At 39.2% G+C, this 20,769-nt stretch overlaps 1 protein-coding gene across 1 annotated transcript in view; it reads left to right on the top strand.

The window, feature by feature from the left end:
- Positions 1 to 20,769, top strand: part of TRHDE (thyrotropin releasing hormone degrading enzyme) — a 213,418-nt gene that overhangs the window by 138,926 nt on the left and 53,723 nt on the right. Inside the window, exon 9 of the mRNA XM_026865004.1 lies at positions 18,194 to 18,282. Within this exon, the coding sequence (XP_026720805.1) occupies positions 18,194 to 18,282 (89 nt within the window). The remainder of the gene's footprint in view (positions 1 to 18,193; positions 18,283 to 20,769) is intronic.

The following is a 20,769-nucleotide window of genomic DNA, read 5'->3' as shown; positions in this document are numbered from 1 at the left end:
CCCCTTCTCCCCCTTCCTCCTCCAAACCTTGGTTTCTGCAGAATTGTTGCTCTCACATATTCTCAGTCCTCTCTTCTGATTGCAATAGCTGTTAAGCAGTTTTTTTCCCCACTTCTTAAATACATTATCACAGAGGCACTACTGCCGTTGCTGATGGGCTCAGCTTTGGCCAGTAGTGGGTCCATCTTGGAGCTGGCTGGTATTGGCTCTGTTGAACATAGGGGAAGCTTCCAGCAGCTTCTCACAGAAGCCACCCCTGTAGCACTCCTACTACCAAAACCTTGCCATGCAAACCCAGTACAGGGGAGAATTAGACTTAGTTTTATTTTCATATGTGACAATAATTCAGAATTCAAACTGTATCTTGTATATGTGGAAGGGTAGCATGCTATACCAGCAGGGCAAGTTACGCTGGGTTTCTTAGGAGATTTTGTCTACGGATTTTATCACAATTATAATTTTAAACACTGGAAATAATTAGATCTATAGTGAGCACAGAGAAAGATATCAGCATAAGCCCTGCCAGGAATTTACTGTTGTAACAGGCAATAAAATACATATTCTATGTATGTCCTTTGCCAAGTTTCTTACCTGTCCTCTTCCCTCTTTGGATTTGTTTTTCTCTGTGTGTCCATGTCCCTTTAACCACAAATGAGAAGGAATCTCCTTCCCTGAGGAAGGCTTTACAGATAGGATGTTTACTCCAGCCAGTTAGATGATGGAGGTAAATTGCTACTTGCCACTTGAAGTTACTTGAAAGTCATGTTATGTAAGTATAAATACCAGAGAACAGGAGTCGTATATATTTAGCAGAAGGTGAAACTTACCTATGCCATTCACCTTTCAAAAATCACCCACCAATTTATATTAAAGTTCTATGACTTAGTTATAGAGTCTAGAGTATTATAACAGTGACCGTGTAATTCATTGGTGCACTGCCCACAGGCACATGTGGCTTGGTATGCACAATGGCTCTGTGTCATTAAGTGTCCTTTCCCTACATTAAATTAAGTAGAAAAACAAGACTGACATACTGAAAATAAATTTAATGTCTGTATCAGCAATGACCTAGATCTTTTTCGGGTTTTTTGGTGGTGGTTTTTTAATTGGAAAAACCACTATTGCTTCAATTATTATGAAAGTAATAGACAGGGAAAATCACATTAATGTGATATCATTTGGTAATTCATGATACATTAGCTTGGTTTTTAACATTGCAAGAGCTGAAGTTTGTATGACGTGATACAAAGGGGCCAGTTTTTGTACAGGTACACAAAGCAGGGTGGTAACTGGAATGGAAACAGCGTGTTGACAGATGTTCAGAACTATTGCAAAATGCAGTGTTCTGGCTGATTCTTACCTGGATTCTTTCCTTCCTTCTACCCTTAGCAAGGGTTTACTGATGTTCAGTGGAGCCTGATAGCACAGGTAGATGTGGGAGGCACAGAGATACATATATACACGTATATAATGTCAGCCTGCAGGCTTTGTGGGTGTTATGTATCAGTGGCCTAATTCACAATCCAATAAAGTCAGTGCTCATCTCCCCTGCATGACCCATGAATTAGGCGTTGGACACATGGCTCCCTGGGGAACCATAACAGACACTGTAAATAATGGGAAGCAAATGGTATTTATGCCACGTTTGAGGCCGTGCTCTTGCAGGGCAGGCAACATTGGCTTCCTTAGGGTGGTTTATCTATGGATTAATCGTGATGATCATTTTAAACACTATAAAGAGTAGAGCTGCACAAAACACAGAAAAATGTACAGGTCCAGGCCTTTCCAGGAGTTTATCATCTAAACAGACAACATGATATGCACTGGAAGGCTCCGGGGAATGCTCTTAAAGCATCCATCTGCCATATAGTCTTTAGTTATCCAGAGGTGGGGCTGTAGTTTGGCATGGCACAGCAATAAACGTCAGTTCTATTGCCTTCAGAGTGATGAGGAGTTTAAACTTCTCGTTCGGACCCTCTCTAGGCAAATTTAACTTTGCTTTCCTTTCGGAAGAGGCACTTCAGAGTATCTGCTGTGTAAGAAATGCAAATAAAGAGACAACTGAATATTTCAGAACCATTCTACTTTTATAAAATGTCTGTGCTTTTTTTATGCTATGTATTTATGCAGCAATTAACTGTTAAAAATGAAATGTAAAGCAGCATATTTAATTTTTCTCTCTGAAATCATATAGAGGAATATGGAAGCAGCAAGCAGATTTTTCTAAGTGATAAATGGTAAAAGTGAGAATTGGTGATACCTTTGGCAGTGCTTTACTCCTAGTTCTCCCTAGTCCATTACTGTGTCTTTAATTCTGCTGCAGAAGAGAATGATTACATAGAGTTGATTTTCACATCTCATGTACAGTTGGACTCCTCTCTCTAAATGCGGAAGAATATGTTTCAGGGCCCATACATACATAAACTGATTTTTTGTGTCCACAGAATCAACTGTATGGCAGGCAAGCTCTAACATTTAGCCTGAAATTTTAGAAGTATACAGTTCCACATCTTCACAAACTGAACATAGATTATACGTGACACTTACGCCTTCACATGATCCATAGTTCTCATTTTATGAGAAAATAAAAGTAACAGTGACAGACACCGTTTCTAGGAATGCCATTCCTCAGAAGGGCCAAAATCACTGGCTATGATTTGAATGTCGAAGCCTGTGATAGGTACAATGTTTCAGTAGTGATTTCAGCTTATCCAAGCAAAAGTTTAGAACTCCTGTAATAACTGTATAATTCATATTCTTCCCCAAATAACAATCCTTTACTTATGTGTAGGTTCAATCCTGGACTCCTGTATACCCCTGTGAAAATGGATTATGCCCTTACATTATAAGGCTACAGGGGAGGAGGTGATATTCCATCTGTTAGGGTTCAGTGGGTTTCCCTGCTGACAGAGAAAATGATGATTTTAAGGCACCAGTCTCATCCATCATTACAAGAATGGCTCACAGATATGACAAAAGAAATCTTATGAAAAATAATCTGTGGTCTAGACAATAAACTGATTAGTTTTGATGAAATCCATAAACCTTTTATATACTGTATTGAAGAGCAGACCAAAGCTTTCTGTTTATGGGTATAAGTTTTGCCTTTTAAAAATACACAGAGCTTGTCTTTTCAAAAGTGGAGAAATAACCTTTCCAATGTTATCAAAATAATTAAGTCCATGTTGCTGAGGTATTCACCTGTATACTGTTCTTATCATGCATGCAGTTTCTGTAGCTAATCTTTGCTTGTTCATGATAATACCCTAAAGGGGAATGTCTTGCTAGGCATTGAACACAGCTAGCTGTGAGGAAAGAGAAAAAAGGGAAGAGGTAACAAATTGGGATATGGACAGGGTATTCATGCGTGCTGCAGTGTGGTAATCCTCTGTGCCTTTCTTCGCAGGGCTGGACTAGGGAAAATGGTCAAATGGTGCAAGCCAGAGACATGACCAGCTAAAGTAGAGCTGTACAGACTCATGGGTCTAACACCATGTAGTATTTACAACTGAAAGGCTTTACAATGGGCAGCAGAACTGCTCAGCAGTCACTCTGCTCCAAGATGAATGATTAACTGCAGAATTTTATTTCTCTTCAAGTCTGTTCGGAATTTCCTACACAAAGCTTATTTATTCAGGCTTTGCAGAAAAAGGGCTGTGCCTGTCCCTTTACTGATAATTATTTGAATATAAAAGTGTAGCTGTGTTTGGATATTGCCATGTGTATTCTTACTTATTTGTAAGACTTTATCACTTGAGCAGTGATGGGGAACTTACTCTGCCCACTTATCAGCTGAGGAGCTGGTTAAACACAAAAACAAAATGTTTGGAGCGCAAGGGGAACACTAAGTATCTTTGAGATCATCGTAGGGCAATTGTGGAATAATGTAGCATATGTGGTATTAATTATGTAATAAAAAGGACCGTAATATGGACAAATATTGTTCCATAAGCTGAGGAAAAAAGGCTAACAAAATAGAAAAAGAAGTACTTACTTCCCTGTCTCTGGGAAATATCCACTAATCTTCCTGTTTCTTATGTCCTTTGAGTGTTTTCTAGTTATGCTTTTCATCTTTACTGTACCTGAAAGATTATGCTTATATCAGCATTTCTACTAGAAACAATTTTGTGTTGCTACCTAGGGAGTAGATATGATGCCCTGGTTCATCTTGACTGACCTGAGTGCCTCTAGATCAGCTATAGTAACGATGAAGGGAATGGGCTCAGGAAGGGGAAGGTGCTGGTATTAGGCACAGGGGAAATGGAATTATCAGGAATGAGATTAAAAAATCAAGAATCCTTAGTGGAGCACAGAACTGTGCGTGAACACAGCCAGACACTAATTTAACCAGATTTTTTGCAGGTCAAGCAGGGACTGAGTGAAAAAGTGTGGGGAAGTTCTTCTCTTTACATGTACACTGGTGTTTACTGGAGGGCAGCTCTATGACACCAATAGATTTTGTCCTTCGCTGTGGATAGGGACAGTCCTTAACCCCGGCAGCCTGAGAGAGGATGGTGCTGTGCAGAGTGCAGCTCCTCTGGGCGAGCAGGCAGAAGAGCTACTTCTGCAAGTGACCTAGAGGAAGCCAGCCTGCCCTGGAGAGGTGCGGGCGGAGGAGTGCCTTTGCTCTTGGGTGCTGGTGTTTGCCAGCCCAATACTTGTGCTGTGCACTGCCTACCGCAATAAGATTTTTTCTTCCTGTAAAAGCTGCTAGAAAGTCCCCAGTCTTCTGTCATGCCTTTCTGTTTTTTAAAGGCTCTTCTGATTGTTGCATTAATATTAAATCAGAATAGGAGGTGCTCTTAAATTTACTGCTGCATGTATCTGTGCTGATGTCCCTTCTGCAAGACTTTGCTGCTAGCAAAGATCTCAGAAATGTCAATTGTAATTTAATACTTTATTTCCAAAACCACTTCAGGGCTTCTGTTTGCAAGAAACACTTCTCACTATGCAAAATTCCAGGATGTTGTGGCGTGCAGGATATTGGCAACTTTCAGTGATAGAATTTGCAGAATGCTAAAGAAAACAAAATTGGTGTATTGTGTCATTGCTTTCTGTGTGGTGGCAACACTCATATCCTGACAGAAGTTAGGGTGACAGGAAAAAGCTGCTGCTGTATTTTATTATCACTGCAGACTGTGTCACTTTCCTCATCTTATTTGCTAATACTAGCTCTCAGGAATTGCTAGATACCCAAACTAGTTAATTAACTCTAATTACATCAATTTCATGGTGAGGGAAGGAGCATGTACTTGAGAACAGCACTGTGTTTTAATTCAGAGTGAGGTGGGGAGGCAAAGAGGAGAACCAGGGCAGCAGTGCTGGTGGGGAGCAGCCTGAGACACAGGAGGAGGGAAAGAGAAGGCTGTGTGGCAGGGCGCAGACATGAGTGGGAGTGGGGAGCATTGAAGTTGTGTAGCTGGCATAGGCAGAGAACCAGGGAAATGGAGGTGGGTTAAGATGGGAGCTTTAGTGAAGTAAAGAGCAGATGGGGGAAAGCCCAAACAGCATTTTGCAGAGGCAAAGGTAATGGGAAGGATGAAGGTGGATAAATATAATATTTTGTCGGCTTTGTAAAAATCAGAGATGTTGATTCCCCACTGTGGATCAGAGGATGAAACTACTGATGTGCTTCCTTTTTTTGCCTTTTCTTTCTTTTGCTTTCTTTTCCTTATCTCTCTGTATGTGAGCCTTCACGCTCAATAGTAGCATCTCAGCTTTTATGGACAAGATACTTTGGTGGGGGACTTTTTCGGGAAGTTTACTGAAGAAAGAGAAACTATCATGGGAATTACATTTTAATCTATCTCAAATTCACAGTATTATGAGGAAAAAACAAAACTGAACATTGGAATACACTGAAAAATGCTTGGTGTAGGTCTCTGAGAACATATTGGAGGACTGTAAGCATAGCTAAAATGCTACTCTTATTCCTAGTAGGGGTTCCCTTCTCAGCCCATAACACATCCTTCCACTCTTTCAGAGAAATCTCAGATCTACACTCTGTAGTCAAGGGACTATGCTCGTGGCTAAAGAACACCACAGAGATGGGATGTGCATGATCAGCACCATGTGTGCAATTCTGCAAGGATGTTTTGCACTGGTGCAAGACAGAACAGAGGATGCCGGAGAGATTAAGAGCCTTTGTTGGACAGTAAAGAGGCAGCTGTTAGAATAGGCACTTAATACTGCTTAAATGCAGCGTCTTTCTATCCATCTCTGACTCAGCACCCAAAATTGCTTGTCACTTTGGAAAACGAAGCCTTTTGTGTTTTAGTGTAAAAAAGTCGTGTTATAGGCAGGGAGAAAAAAAAAAACCCACCATGTACTGACAAAAAATTTGTAGTATTTGTTCTTTGCCCACAATATTTTTCTAAATTTAGTAAGGTACTCTGCTAACACTGAAACTGAAATGAATCAGTTCTGGAGAGCCCCATAATATTTATAGCCTCCTGATTTATCATTTATTTTGGTATGAAATTTTAAGCTAAAATTACACAGAACTTTGTAGAAGATTTAGTAATCAGATAATTATAATCAGATAATATTATATTATTATCAGACAATGCAGTTTTTTTTCTTTTCAAATTGGGTAATTTAATTCAAATTAACATTTAAATTATCTTGTGTTCACCCTTAAAAAAGCAATCAGACCAAAGAAGAGTGAGGTTTATATGGGATGGCTGAAGACATACAGCTGTTTTTGAACAGAATATGCATGCTGTCATTTTAAGGCAGTCCCAAAGTGCAGAGCCATACACGGGCTCTTTCATGCTATTGCTGCTGTTGCAGTACTGAAGCCTTTTTCCTATGGCTAGACTATGTGATTTCATTGCATTGGGAAGGGCATTATATTTGGCATAAGACTCCTGAAGAATGTAAATTGTTGAAAATTTACATTGCTTATTGCTGAAAATTTACTCCAAAAAAATTTACATTACTTATTGCTGAAAACTATTGCAAAGATTGTTGTAAAATCCAGGTAGAATTAGGACTAGGTCTGAGTAAAGGAAAACCACAAAATCCCCATCTGTAATACATTGCTGTTAAACATGTTAATCACTGTTCTGACTACAGATGATATGTCAGTGATTGTATTAAAATACATGCCTCTCAAATGCATTCCAGCACTCAGAACATTTTTCCCTCTATAGCTTTGTATTTTAGATACTTAGAAAAAGCCCAAATGGTCCATGATCTTCCTAGAAACAGTTGTTCTTAGAAGCAGCTGTCAACCCTTATTTTAGAATATACCAATATGATTGTCTTTTTTAAGATGAGTTTCTAAATTAAAACATACATAATAGACAAATATATAACATTAGCAGCTGTATTGAGGCAGAACTGCAAATAAAGAGGCTTACCATCAGAAGCAAGTCATCTCAGAAGTGCTAGCATCTCTCAAGACTAGAATATAAGCTTTTCCTAGTCACTCTGTTATGCAATCCTAAATATTTCTCCCAACGATAAAGATGTAGTTCCCTCCATGTGTGCAGCCAAGCATAATTTGTATTCAGAGTTATAATAGGCCCACAATTCCAAATACCTTCCAAATCCCCAAGTTTTGCTTCCCTCTGAAATGTATATTAGGTGGATCCAACTATACATCCAATCAGAGACTTTAAAAACTTCAGAGTAGATAAATGTTAGTGGTTAAAAGGCAAGACTGCTCTACAAATTGATTTCTGTTAATCTATGAGGCATCTATTAAGTTCACTTCGATTAAAAACTTGCAGTACTCTTTAAAGACTGACACCTCAGGTGTGGAGCCCGTTCAGATCCACCAGATGGTCAAGCCATTCTGTTCCTGGCAGCACCTATCAAGAGCTGGCCCCATTGGGTTGTTTTGGTTGGTAGGTTGCTCTAATTAAAAAGTGGAATTCTTCTATAGGCAAGGCATTAATTAGAAAGAAGAAACTGATACAAAAAGCTAGGTTTTGACACTGTTGAGTGTAGATGGTAACATGAAGACCATTAATTTCTGAGTAACGTGTGCCTCCGTTGCAGTTTTGTCTGCTTTAGACAATAATACATGTATATTACATGGCACCCTGGACTCGTGGATGAAAAAAATACAGTCTTTATTGCAGTCAGATAGAGCTCTGTAAAGACTGGAGCACTGTTTAATTCAACAGAGTCCACCAAAGTCCAAACTCTTACCTTGCTTTTGTAAAGGGGCTGGAAATGCCTCTGCCCAGCACAGCCCAGAATGATCTTGGTGTAAATGCTTTCACAGTCTTTTTCTTTCAAATTTTTTCTACTTGATCATGTAGTTAGTTACTAACGTCACTGTCCCTTTTTTTGCCTTAGCTTACCTTTTTCTTGTTGGACAGTCTGTTAGTCTTGGGTGAGGGCAAAACACCTGGAACTCTAGGATCCCAACCTTAGCACCATTTCCTTTCCTCATTTTGCTCAAGTCACAGAATCACAGAATCGTCTGGGTTGGAAAAGACCTTGAAGATCATCCAGTCCAACTATTAACCTAACATTGACCATAACCAACCATAACCTAACTACACCAGATCCCTCAGCGCGATGTTGACCCGACTCTTAAACACCTCCAGGGATGGGGACTCCACCACCTCCCTGGGCAGCCCATTCCAACGCCTAACAACCCCTTCTGGAAAGAAATGCTTCCCGATATCCAGTCTAAACCTTCCCTGGGGCAACTTGAGGCCATTCCCTCTTGTCCTATCGCTTACTACTTGGTTAAAGAGACTCAACCCCAGCTCTCTGCAACCTCGTTTCAGGTAGTTGTAGAGTGTGATGAGGTCTCCCCTCAGCCTCCTCTTCTCCAGACTAAAGACTAAAAGACTCTTTTCCAGACCAACGTCCAACAAACCGTTTGTATGCATCCCACAATTAATGTGGTGTGTGGCACACTCACTGTGTCCTGCTCCCTTCATTTCCTCACTGCAGACAGTTCTGCAGAACTTGTGGAAGTCCAATTCAGACACCAGCAGGCCTTCTGTAGTTAATAAAACCTAAGTGCTGTCCTTTCTGAATTCAAGTTTGCTAACTGCAACTTCTTACTTGATTAAAAAGTCTGCTATTGTCTGCCTTTTCATCTCACTTGTAGGGAAATCCAATTTAATCAGTTACCTTTACCAGTGTTTTTCACCTGTTTCTCATTGTTGCTTGCATTAAACTACTTCTCTCTCTGAACATAGGAATTAAGATCATATTGGGCATATGCAGATGACCAGTGAATACCTCCAAGCTGTGCTCAGTTTATCTCAGTTATTTAAAATTGGTCTCCTTTATCTATTTTTCATCTTGTATTTGTCTTCGCTACAAAGTCAGTGAAATCTTCCTTTCCTAATTGCCATCCTCTATGCTGACGGGGTACAAGGAATCCCTTGACATCCTGACTCAGCGTAGAAGGTGTAATACTTGTGAGAGTGGGAATAACATCCTCTTCTGTTGTGTTGTGCCTCTGGGCACAGCCTACAATCACTTTACTGGCACATATTAAAACTAATGAAATCTCTGTATTCTTCAGTCTTGCAAGAATGATATTCATAACATGAGTATATTGTAGTCTTCTTATCCATTAAACAGAACTAACACTTTGTAGAATCACACTTAATAAAAGTATGAGATTTCCTGTGATACTCATATGAGCTTCCCCTGGAACCTGAAATATTCTTTACTGAATGAGATACTGTACTGTCTAATAACCTGGGAAAATCTTTATGATGCTTTTAAATTACCTTTCCCAACACAATCTCTCGAGAAAGGGTGGCTTACAAAATTTTACCCTGGTACTGCTGAGTTCTGCTTCATGTATAATCTCTTTCTGTAGTAGGAAGCTCTAAAACTGTTGTGCTGTTCAGCAACTTCCACTTGTTTCCCACTGACCACCTTATGTCTACTTGTGCTCTCAGCCTCAGAGTAAATGCTTCCAGGTATCATGGCAGCAAGGCTTGTAATTTTGTAGATTCAGGTTTTCCAGTAGCAATTTATCTTTGAACCTTCCACTATCTTAATATTCAAAATTCAATGAAAACAAAGGCCTTCTTTTGCCTTGCTAACAGAAATTGCAGTTGTCGTGGCAAGGAGCAGAAATGAGATTTCTCTTCCTGCTATACTGATTTAATGTCAAAATTTCACACTATCCTTTGGTTAGTTCATGTTATCAACTTTCTGTGCCCTTTATTTTATAAGGTTATTAGCCAGAAACATTTGCAGCCATGCAGCTAAAGGCTTCTTTTACTGACCACTATATATGTTTCTGCAGATCAGCCAAGTATGCAACTGAAATAAAAATAAGAATCCTTAATTCTCAGTTTTTATTTAATTCTGTAAGATTACTTGCTTTCCAAAAGGTCACATTTTCTCATTACATTGCTTTCATGTTCTTTGTCTCTAAAATCCCAACAACATGAGTTCATGCAGATGGCTCATAACAAGGTATTCCCTTGGTGAGAAATGCCCCTGTCAGCATCCTAACCTAATCAGAGAATCATCACTGTTGGCAAGGGCCATACTTGGAAGGTGTCTTCTCCTCAGGCTGAGCGCTGCTCACCCAAGCATACGTCCCTGTGTACATGAAATTTCACCATTCTCTCTCTGGAGAGCTGAGACTGGGAAACTAATGCCAAGGAATCCTTGCTCCCTGTTTCTCAGCTTCAGCCACTCTGGATGTACCAGGTTTTTATCTTTAACTGAAGAGACAGAGTTGGCATTTTGGATATTAAGTTCTGGTGTTTAAAACAAGGTGGCAGGTGTCTTAACCAGTCAGTTTTACCCTTGGATTTTCTTTTTATCATTTTTACTCTTAAATTATTTTTATGCCTCACTTTATCTCTGTGTTAAATAGCTTTAATCATATCCTTCAGTGATATGAAGTCTTAGATTTTTATGTTCTCAAAATACTTTACAAAGATTAGTAAGTGTTACAGATGAGCAAGAAATGGATTCCCATCCCACAGAAATTTTCAGCATATCAAAACATTTGCCTGTACTGAATCAGGACAAAAATCAAAGCAAAAATTGGGGAAAAATTGGTTTAGAACATTTATTTCAATTCTGTATTTTCAGTACCTTACATTTCAGTTTCACTCTTTTTAACTTCTCCCTTCAATTAACTTGTATTTCCAACTGAAATTCAGTTTGAATCAGCAAACTGGAAGTTTTATTTTAAAACAGTAGTTATAAAATGTTTCAGTAGTGCCTGTTTTAAAATATTTGAAAGTCTGTGCTGAAGCCTTGTCTTTCTTGCAGGCAACTTTGTTTTGAAAATTTGCCTTTTTCAGATAGAAATGAAAAGTTTCCTTGGGAAACTCACATTTAATTATGGAAGGTATCATTGTCAACATGGAGTGGATGGAGAGGCCCCTTTAGTTGCTTGCACAGGTGACTGGTCCCATTGAAGGTGTCTTCAAGTATCTCACTTGACCTTGTGCTGCCACTGCATGGGCAGGAGCATCCATAGGTGCTCTGCCATACCTTATAACCCATGGCAGATGTCTCATTTACCCCATGGCATCTCATTTGACACCACCTTGCACAACTGAATTTAGCCCAGAGAAACTGAGTCACAAAAGAATGGTGGTTGAGATTTCACCAGTGTGAGCTGATGGGTACATGATTTCTGTTTTTCCAGCCTGTGATAATTTAGACAACTCACAATTTCAATTCTTAGCCTAGTAAGCTGTTTGAAGGTACATAGAGCTTTCGGTGTTCAGCTTCTCTGAAAGTAGTTCTGTAGCTGCTTTGCAATGGGAGGGATTAGGAAAAAAAGCAGATGGCAAATCATTTGCCCCATTTGACTTGATTGAATTTGTGTGATGCCACTGAATGTACAGCCTGTGTATCCTCCTCTGATCTCATATTCTACCTACAATGAAACTCTTTTCCTGTGCTGTTAGCACATTTGAGCAGAGGTCTGTATCTCCTAAGGTCTCTTCCCACCTAAAACATTCTATGATTTAAGTTCATGATTGCCACTACATTTTAAAATAATTATGCTTTTTATATCTGCTAAGAGGCAGATCACCTAATTTGCTTTTGTGCATAGCATTTAAATTTTGTCCCTTCTTCTGTTGCTAGATCTACTAAAAAATAGTAATTTTTTTTCTAAGGTCTGTACATTGTTCTGTTCTTCCACCTTGTCACGGTTCTACTCTTTCCTAGCTAAGCATATAATCACAGACTATTAATAGACATCTTCTATATCTAGAAGTATCTAGCCTCTTGTCATTTTAACTGTTCTTTATGTATTTTTGAGGTTCAGCTTCCTCATTAAAGATTCCTAGAGAAAGTAATCTGTACCTGGATAAGAGGGAAGATCTCAGTGAAGAAATAAAAGCAAAAAGTGAGAAATTAAATAGTTAATTTTTTCAGTGGAGGTCCATGAAATTCTTATGAAACCTGTACTGGCATTTTTCCTATTCAGTCATGTGAGAAAGGGCATGGAAGAGTAAGGTGACAGAGTTTTCTGGTAATAGGAGATCTGTGAGGGTAATTAAAAAAAAAAAAAGTTAATTACCAAGATTACAGAAGTATCCTCAGTGCTGATTGACATGGTGATAAAATGACCAGTGAAGCTTAATGTTGATAATGAGGTGGTACATGTGGGGAAACTGGTCCTAATTTAGATGCTCAATGGTGAGTTCTGAAGAAACTATTCTCTCTCAGAAAAGAGATCTTGGAATTGTAGTAGGTAACGTTCTGTAACTATCAGCTCAGTGTCCAGACACAGTCAAACAAGTAAATTAAACAGTAGGGATTAGTAGGAAAGGAGCATTGAAAATAGCATAAAGAGTGTAGAAGAGAAAATAATTATACCACTCTTAATCCATGGTAGACATACCTTCAAAGTACTGAGGGCAGGCCTGGCTTTCTAACCTGGAAAAAATAGAAAAAATATAGAGGTGGACAATAAGAAGGATTAAGTATATTTTCTGTATAAAGAACAGCAGGATAGATTAGGAGTCTTTAAACCAGAGGTCTGTAAAAGCAGAAGTATAGAGAGAGGGATGTGGTTGTTCACTTCCTCTCCCATTCAAAAAGTAGGTAAGCCAAGTTCTGCTGTGGTATTTTAGGTTCTGTCACTTTACATGAAGCCAACACAGTACTTGTATACTCTTTATAATGCAGCCAAGGATAATAAGCTTCTGGATATTGAGCAGATATCTTCATTGTTCTGTGAATAATGACTAGGAATAGCTGAACTTCTTTGTTTAGTTTTGTATCCAGGGAAGAAAAGAGAAATGCTGCTGGTAGAATGTGGTATTCACTACTGGCAGTGGGTGGAAGCATGGCCCATTGTGGTTATTGGGAAGATGAATCTGGGAAACGTATGGATTTACATCTTGGCAAAAACATTCATTAATGTGAAAAAGTAGTTGAAGTGGTGTGCAAAATATGAAACTCCAGGAACTTTGCCTTTTCTTTTTTAATGACCTGAGATTTTTGTTTTGTCAGCAGAGGAAATAAACTACTGCCCTTTTTTGGCTTTGCATAGCTCTTTGCAAAGAAGCCAAATAATTGTTCCACTGAAAATCCAATGTTACTACAACATTACTGTTCATCAGAGGCAGAAATGTGAGGCATCATGCAAGTTTGCTTAATAATTTATGATCTCAGAATTTTCCCACAAAAGGATCTCAGTTCTTATTTGTTGGAAGTCACGACGTAAGCAAGTAATCATCACAAAACTGACTGTGTTCAGTTTTGGGCCCCTCACTACAAAAAGGACATTGAATGACTCGAGCGTGTCCAGAGAAGGGCAACGAAGCTGGTGCAGGGTCTGGAGCACAGGTCGTACGGGGAGCGGCTGAGGGAACTGGGGGTGTTTAGTCTGGAGAAGAGGAGGCTGAGGGGAGACCTCATCACCCTCTACAGCTCCCTGAAAGGAGGGTGCAGAGAACTGGGGATGAGTCTCTTTAACCAAGTAACAAGCGACAAGACAAGAGGGAATGGCCTCAAGCTGCACCAGGGAAGGTTTAGACTGGGTATTGGGAAATATTTCTTTTCTGAGTGGGTTGTAAGGTGTTGGAATAGGCTGCCCAGGGAGGTGGTGGAGTCCCCATCCCTGGTGGTATTTAAGAGTAGAGCTGACATAGCACTTAGGGATCTGGTGTAGTTGAGAATGGTCAGTGTGAGGTTAATGGTTGGACTAGATGATCTTCAACATCTTTTCCAACCTAGACAGTTCTGTGATTCTGTGAAATATGATCTTTTTTTTTTTTTTTTTTTTTTTTTTTTTATTGAGCTAAAGTAGATATATAAAGTGAGCAAGTATAAAATACTGGCTATGTAGTCATTATGTAATAGTCAAGACATAGAAGTCTATATAATCTAAGCATAGCATAATTAGCTGGCTTCTAGTATTGCAAGTACCTTGGCAGATGCAAGATTATATTACTTTATCAAACAAATCCCTCTGATTATTCTTCAAGCTGAATGGAGATGCTAACACACTTCAGTATTATGCACTGATGTGGTGCTACCAAAAAAAACCCCAGAAAGCACCAATTCACCAAGGCATTCCCTTTAATTGTGTATGTTATCCTGTCAACCTAAATTTAACTATTTCACATTAACAGGTTCTCACTTGTAAATCAACAGTACAAGGCTTATTTATACTACCCTTCAACAAGATCCCACCTTCCTACATCTCTTTAAGACATTTATGGATGAACAGTGTTATGTTCAACACAATTCTTATTTACCATATATGTTCCAATTCTGGATGTCTCTCCTCCTCATTCTCAGAGCTGGTTTCTTAAATTCCTGAAATAACCCTTAGTTTCCCCACAATTAAGGGTGTGCCTTTAGCTCCCTGTTAAGGTGATCAGGTTTGTATCCAGAGAGACATTGTGTGTGGATGTCTCTGAAGCTCAGCAACATCTGGACCAGATTATACACACGGTTTGTTATCTAGCTCCATTGCACCCAGGGGCAGAGTGTGCTACCTGAACAGGCATTTAATTCCTGTAGACGTATTCTTGAGGGTAGGAGGACCAAATGGGTTGTTTCAAGTCCTGCTGCCCTAGTCACTGGGCTCTCAAGGCTAGATTCTTATTTTCACTGGATCTGGTTTATCACAGCAGGCAGCAGATGGCCAGTTGGAACGGGATGCTTTTTTCCCTGGTCAAATACATACAGAGAGCACATTGGTGGTGCTCATAGCATATAAAGAATAAATGAAAGATCTGCCATACTCCCAGCCAAAGCAGGAGGAAAACAGGCCAGTAGGCCACTTTTTTCCTCTTTTCTCTGTAAAGTAGAAGAGTGCAATAGAAAAGTGCAAGAAAAGTTTGCTTTTTCGTAGTCACACTTGGAGAACACAGTCCATACAGATCACTAAGAGATGGTGTGTAGGAGAAGTCATGCATATTCTTGAAAGGTGAGCCAGATACATCTCCCTAACATATATATGAAAAAGTTAGCCACAGCTGCTTCTGCAACAGCAGCCGAAGTTTCGCTGAGAATGAAGAGGACTGGAAGGAGAAAGCAGATGAACATCCAGAGAACAGCAGCAGTAAATTAGGAAAACTGTGTTTCTGGAGATGTATATTAAAAGGAAATCTGTGGCTCACCTGGTAAACCAGTAACAAAGAGGATGAGATTGAGAGATTCTGGAGAGTGCTGAGAACATCAGGAGGTCTCTCATCTTGGGGAGATAAAAGTTAAATCTACCAGTACTAATCTTCCTAACTGAAGAAATGTGTTTTCTGAGGATGGGTAGCTTGCATGACTCCTGTTCCACAGCTAGATCACCTTTCAGAGAAGGATGTGTCCTTATTTCAGTAGGATTTACCTATTGGAGGTAACATAAAATAATATGAGGTAATAAAAAATTCTTCTATGTATAGATATTGCAATGTACCAAATATCTTCATATGAAGTTCCTTCTCAAAATAACAGGTGCCCATGTATATGTTCATACATGAATATTTATGTATGTGTATATATGTGTTTAAATCAGCTACATAGGCAGCTCTCAGTATCTTTTATTTTGCAGTTCAGTTTCTTCAGTAGGGGTTGATATCAGTAGTCATAAAAATACCATGCAAATACAGTTTGTTCGTTTTTTCATATACCAAAGTTCCTATTCTTTCAAATAATGTATGAGCTTTATGCTTAATTTTGCCTCGTTTTTCTTGATCACTGTTTTCCAGCATCTTTTTCATTCTGGAGAGCGAGTATTTAGAACTGGGTGTGTTTTTAAAGATGGTCTATTTTCTAGATAGTTTTTTGAACAGACTCTAAAACACGGGTGGGTGTCTTAGTAAGGTATAATGTATTTAAGAGAGTAGTGAATATTCTCCAGTGCCTCACTTCACAGCATGTCCCGACTGCCCTCACCTGTCGAACCCAGAAGTTACTGCCATTGTAGCAGAACCAGCAGGACACAATACATGTTTTCACCTCATTACTCCAGTTCACAGTCCAGAATATTAGTTAAGCCAACAATGAAGGTGACTTTGTGTGAAGACCCCAGACCGAGAACTGAGAAGCTAGTGCACCAGGGGACATCTTTTTATGCTGACTGTGCTATGGAGGATGATAATGTCCAGCACAAGGAGTGGGCAGACTGATAAAGGCAGTAGCATTTTCAAATGCCACAGCTTAATTATCCAAAAAGTGTCTGCCAGAGCATGTGCTCATGTGGAGTGTGTCTTCAGTGCATGAATAAATCTAATCATTTTCCTAGTGTGTCATGATACCAACATTCAGAGAACACAAAATCACATGGGACAATTTTTTCTTCTCCCATATGGCAATAAATGCCATGTTTTCTTTCTAGTGTCACTCATAGCTCTTTTGGCTCTACAGTTTTCCAGATATCTCTGGCTCTCTGCTGAATCACTGCGTTATGCCCAATTGTTTCCCAGCACATGCGGTTCTGTTCTGAGGGCTGCCAACACCTGTGTGTGTGAGGAGCTCTCTGCAAATGGGTGGGGAGCCGGGAGCCCAGTGTAGCAGCAGGGCTAGCAGTGCAGGGGTCTCTCCGTCCCCCAGCCCCCAGGTGAGGCCAGCAAAGCAAGCCCTGCAAGGCAACCCTTGCCAACCAGCAGTGTTGACTGCAGCTGTGGGACATTTGGGTGGTGTTTGTAGTTCAGTAGAGCAGGCTTCTGGGTAAGTGGAAAGGAACAGACCTATTTTTTTTTAGTACTATAGGCTAGTTTTGCAGTGCTGTGTACTAGCAGGAGAGAGGCCGATGCAGGCATCAAGACTTGCCCACACTCACCCTTGCACCATTTTAATTTAGTCTGAAATTATATAGTTATTTAGTATCAAAGTGTACAGTGTGCCTGAGTTGGGACCATTCTCTTGCCATGCTGCCTTGCTTAAATGTACACACACCCTAGACAAAGATACCACCTGTAGCATTATTGAGTGCTTCCCCTTGACTGGTGTACAAAATGACATGGCAGGCCTGTGAGGGAATGCCTGTTCCTTCACTGGCTGGTGAAATGATACTTTTGAGAGTTCAGGTATAGAGGTGATGATAGAAGACACGCAGCAATTCATCCTTCTTTCCCAAAAGATTGACATCATACAGTCAATTTCTGTTATTGCGATAAAGATGTTATATAAAAGTTTTAGATTAATTATAACATTTATTCCAAATGAGAAAGCATTTGTGATACCCCGTAAGGAAGTTGGGGTCTGATTACACCAGCATATCTCCAAATCCACGTTTTGTCCAGTTTGCATACATATAAGTGATAATAAATGGTGCAAAGAAGTGGAGATCCATCCCATTCATTTTGTTTTTATAAACCAGCAGCTATGAAAGCCCATCATAGCTTTTTAAGTAGTTGCTAGAAGAGTATGTTATTTTTAAACTTTTGAGTCCCTATAAATCAAAGCATGTTTTACCTGGAGGTTCTATAAGTAAATGTAAAAAAGTGTTATTTCTATGGGAAATCACTATTTCCTTTTTTATGAATCATTTTGTTAAATTAGGAAAACCTTACTAAAAACGTCCTCATGTGGTGATAGTCTGTGAACAATGTAAAATATAGGTTTTTTTTTTTTTAAGGTGAATGACTTTTTCATTGTTTTATTGCTAATAGCAAATGCATTTCAAAATCAAAGTAATTTGTTAGAATCCACATCTTTACACTGCTACTGAAATTGTGTTTTGATTTCTTTGACATGATCCCTGATTGCTGTGAGAAGAATCAGTTCAGTATTTTTGTTCTTAGATTCCCCCTCCTTTGTCTTGCAGCTACTTGTGGCAGATTCCATTAACAATTGCAGTAGGAAATACGAGCCACATCTCATCAGAGGCAATTATATGGGTGTCTAACAAATCAGGTAAAAATAAACTTTCCTCCCAGTGGAATCTCATAAAGCATACTTGTGTTTTCCTCAACTGTTTCTTTGGAATTGATCCTAGATAATTGTTTAGTTGCTCTGCACCCAGTTTTAGTTACTTGAAACGAATTACAAAAAAAGGAGAGTTGGGAAGGGAGGGAGGAGGAATGAAGGATGAGCAACAAGCAAGATTTATAATTATTGCAGAAGTTAGTATAATGAAAAGCTGTGTACCTAAGCGCTAAGTATTTTATATTTAGCAACACATTTCAAGTCATTGATGAATGCAATTCACTTTATTGAATGGTGAAAGTTAAATGTAATATTTTTATAGGAAAGCATCTGATGAGTATGACTTAGTAAATGCAAAGTATTTAGAATTCTGACATTTCTAACTCCAATTCATAGTTTGAACCAGGGCAAAGAAATGTTTACTGTTATTAAAAAAGTTTCCTTATTGATCTATGAAAGTATTTCTTCTCTCTATTAGATAACCAGATGCTGGACCTCAAAAGCGCTTTATTCTGCTTACTATGTATTTTCTTCCTCCTCAGTTCCAACATGGTCATAATAGATGTTGCCCTGAGCACAGATAGGGCTAGATACCAGTGAGTTTTTATCACCTAAAAAAGAATCCCATCATAGAAATTTGAAATATTTTTCTATTTCCTTAGCAGTTCATGCTACATCAGCTGACAGTTTTGGACTGGAATTGAAGAGAGTGGGGGAAGAGATGTGGAGACTTGAATAGAATGATTATATGGAAGGGAAAAGAAGGATCCATGCATCCCCTCAACACATGGGCTGTAGAGGGAGAACTGACCCCTTCTTGTAAAATTAGAAGAGTATAGAGATTTCCCTCTGATAGAAATTTAACTGAAGAAAGAGTCAAGCCTGTGTGTGCCTGTGTTTCTTTACTTTTTTTTTTCTCTTTTATAAGTCACTAAAATATAATAGTCACATAGAGCTTAGTAACCACAGAGCAAAATAAAAATGAATGGTGCATGATCAGTGGGAATCTGAGTATCCCAGTATTCTAGTGGTATAAATTACCTGTTTCTTTGCCCTGATCATTTGTAGCCTATCAGAATGTAACATGTTTTATGCTGCTCCTGTGATACAGTGATCTAGAAATGTGCCTGGGACCAGGGCACTTTTCATACCTGGGAAACATACTCTAGTCAGAGCATACAGATGCACTTTGCAGAAATACATTTCATTTGCTATACTTTTTAATATTAACAACTCTGGAATACTTCAAAACCTGTTTGCACTTCCACAATCTGCCTTATTGACCTGCTCTACTTTTGTCCTTTAGAGTTTGATTGAACTCTCATTGAAGTTAATAGAAAGATTCCCACTGACTTCAGAGAGAGTTGATCATCTCATCTCATTAGGTTGTACATTCATGCTTCGTCCCCTTCACTCCTGCCTTGAAAGTTCAGTATATCACTATTACGTGCACAGTTGCTTCCTCATTGCCTTTTACTTGCAGGGTGCTGTGGAGGAACAAGTCCATAAAACCACTACCCACTCTTTTAAGATCTACTGCACCTATTGGAATGTCTTCAAGAAATCAACAAATTAATGATGGCCAGTGTGAGCAATGATTTTGGGGTGGCTGCTATATAGAAATTAAAGAGGAACCTTTCTGAGTCACCAGTTTCCTGTGTAGCGAATCAATGCCACTGTGATCTATTGTCATTATCCTTGTCCTTCCTCATTACTTACTCACTCACTTGTTGTGCCTTACTGAAAATGAGACTTAAAATTTATGACTACAACAAGGATGTCCTCTTGCTTTTGAGTATTGTTGTCTATCTCAGCTGGAGAATTCCTCAACATAAAAAAGTCAGTAACAACATCCCTGGATGTACTCAATGTATGATTCATTGGATGTGCGGTTATGTATTGGGGCTGGTATAGATGATTTTGTGATACTCCTGGAGGTTTTCTGAAGCTAGTGTGTTTGTTTCATGGAGATGTGGGAGGGATTCAGAGACTGGACAGTTTCTGGGATTGATTCTTGTAGATGGGAAGAGTCCTGAAGACTTTCTGTTGTGCGGAGGACACAGTTTCAAGTGTTGTCCCAGCAAGTAGTCTGGGAACAACTCTGCAAGATGGAGGTGAAACAAACTACTCCAGAGTACATTTGGAAGATTGAGAATAGTCATATTGTTCTTCAAGTGAGTGTAATGGAATGTGGATACTCAGATCAAATTTGGAGGAAACACTGTTCAGGAGGATGGTTTCCATACCCTCTTTAGGAAGGAGCGGGTGTTTCCTTCTTGTTGATTAAACTGCTCTGCTCAAGAAGCTTCCAGTGTAGCCTGAAGAGTGGATAGGAGGTGTTGAACAGCTGTCTATCATGTAATACTGATCACATACTTCATTTCAGCTGACAGTAGTGAAAGAGGGTCCAAGTTAATGGCTACCATTATGGTATCTTGGCATATGACTTAAATTTTTCAATAAAATTAACCTTGT

The sequence above is a fragment of the Athene cunicularia genome (genome assembly GCF_003259725.1).
Source record: "Athene cunicularia isolate RWA chromosome 1 unlocalized genomic scaffold, athCun1 chr1_part2, whole genome shotgun sequence".
Taxonomy (NCBI): Eukaryota; Metazoa; Chordata; class Aves; order Strigiformes; family Strigidae; genus Athene; species Athene cunicularia.
The sequence above is the reverse complement of the archived record's forward strand: the minus strand, read 5'-3'. Positions and strand labels throughout refer to the sequence as shown.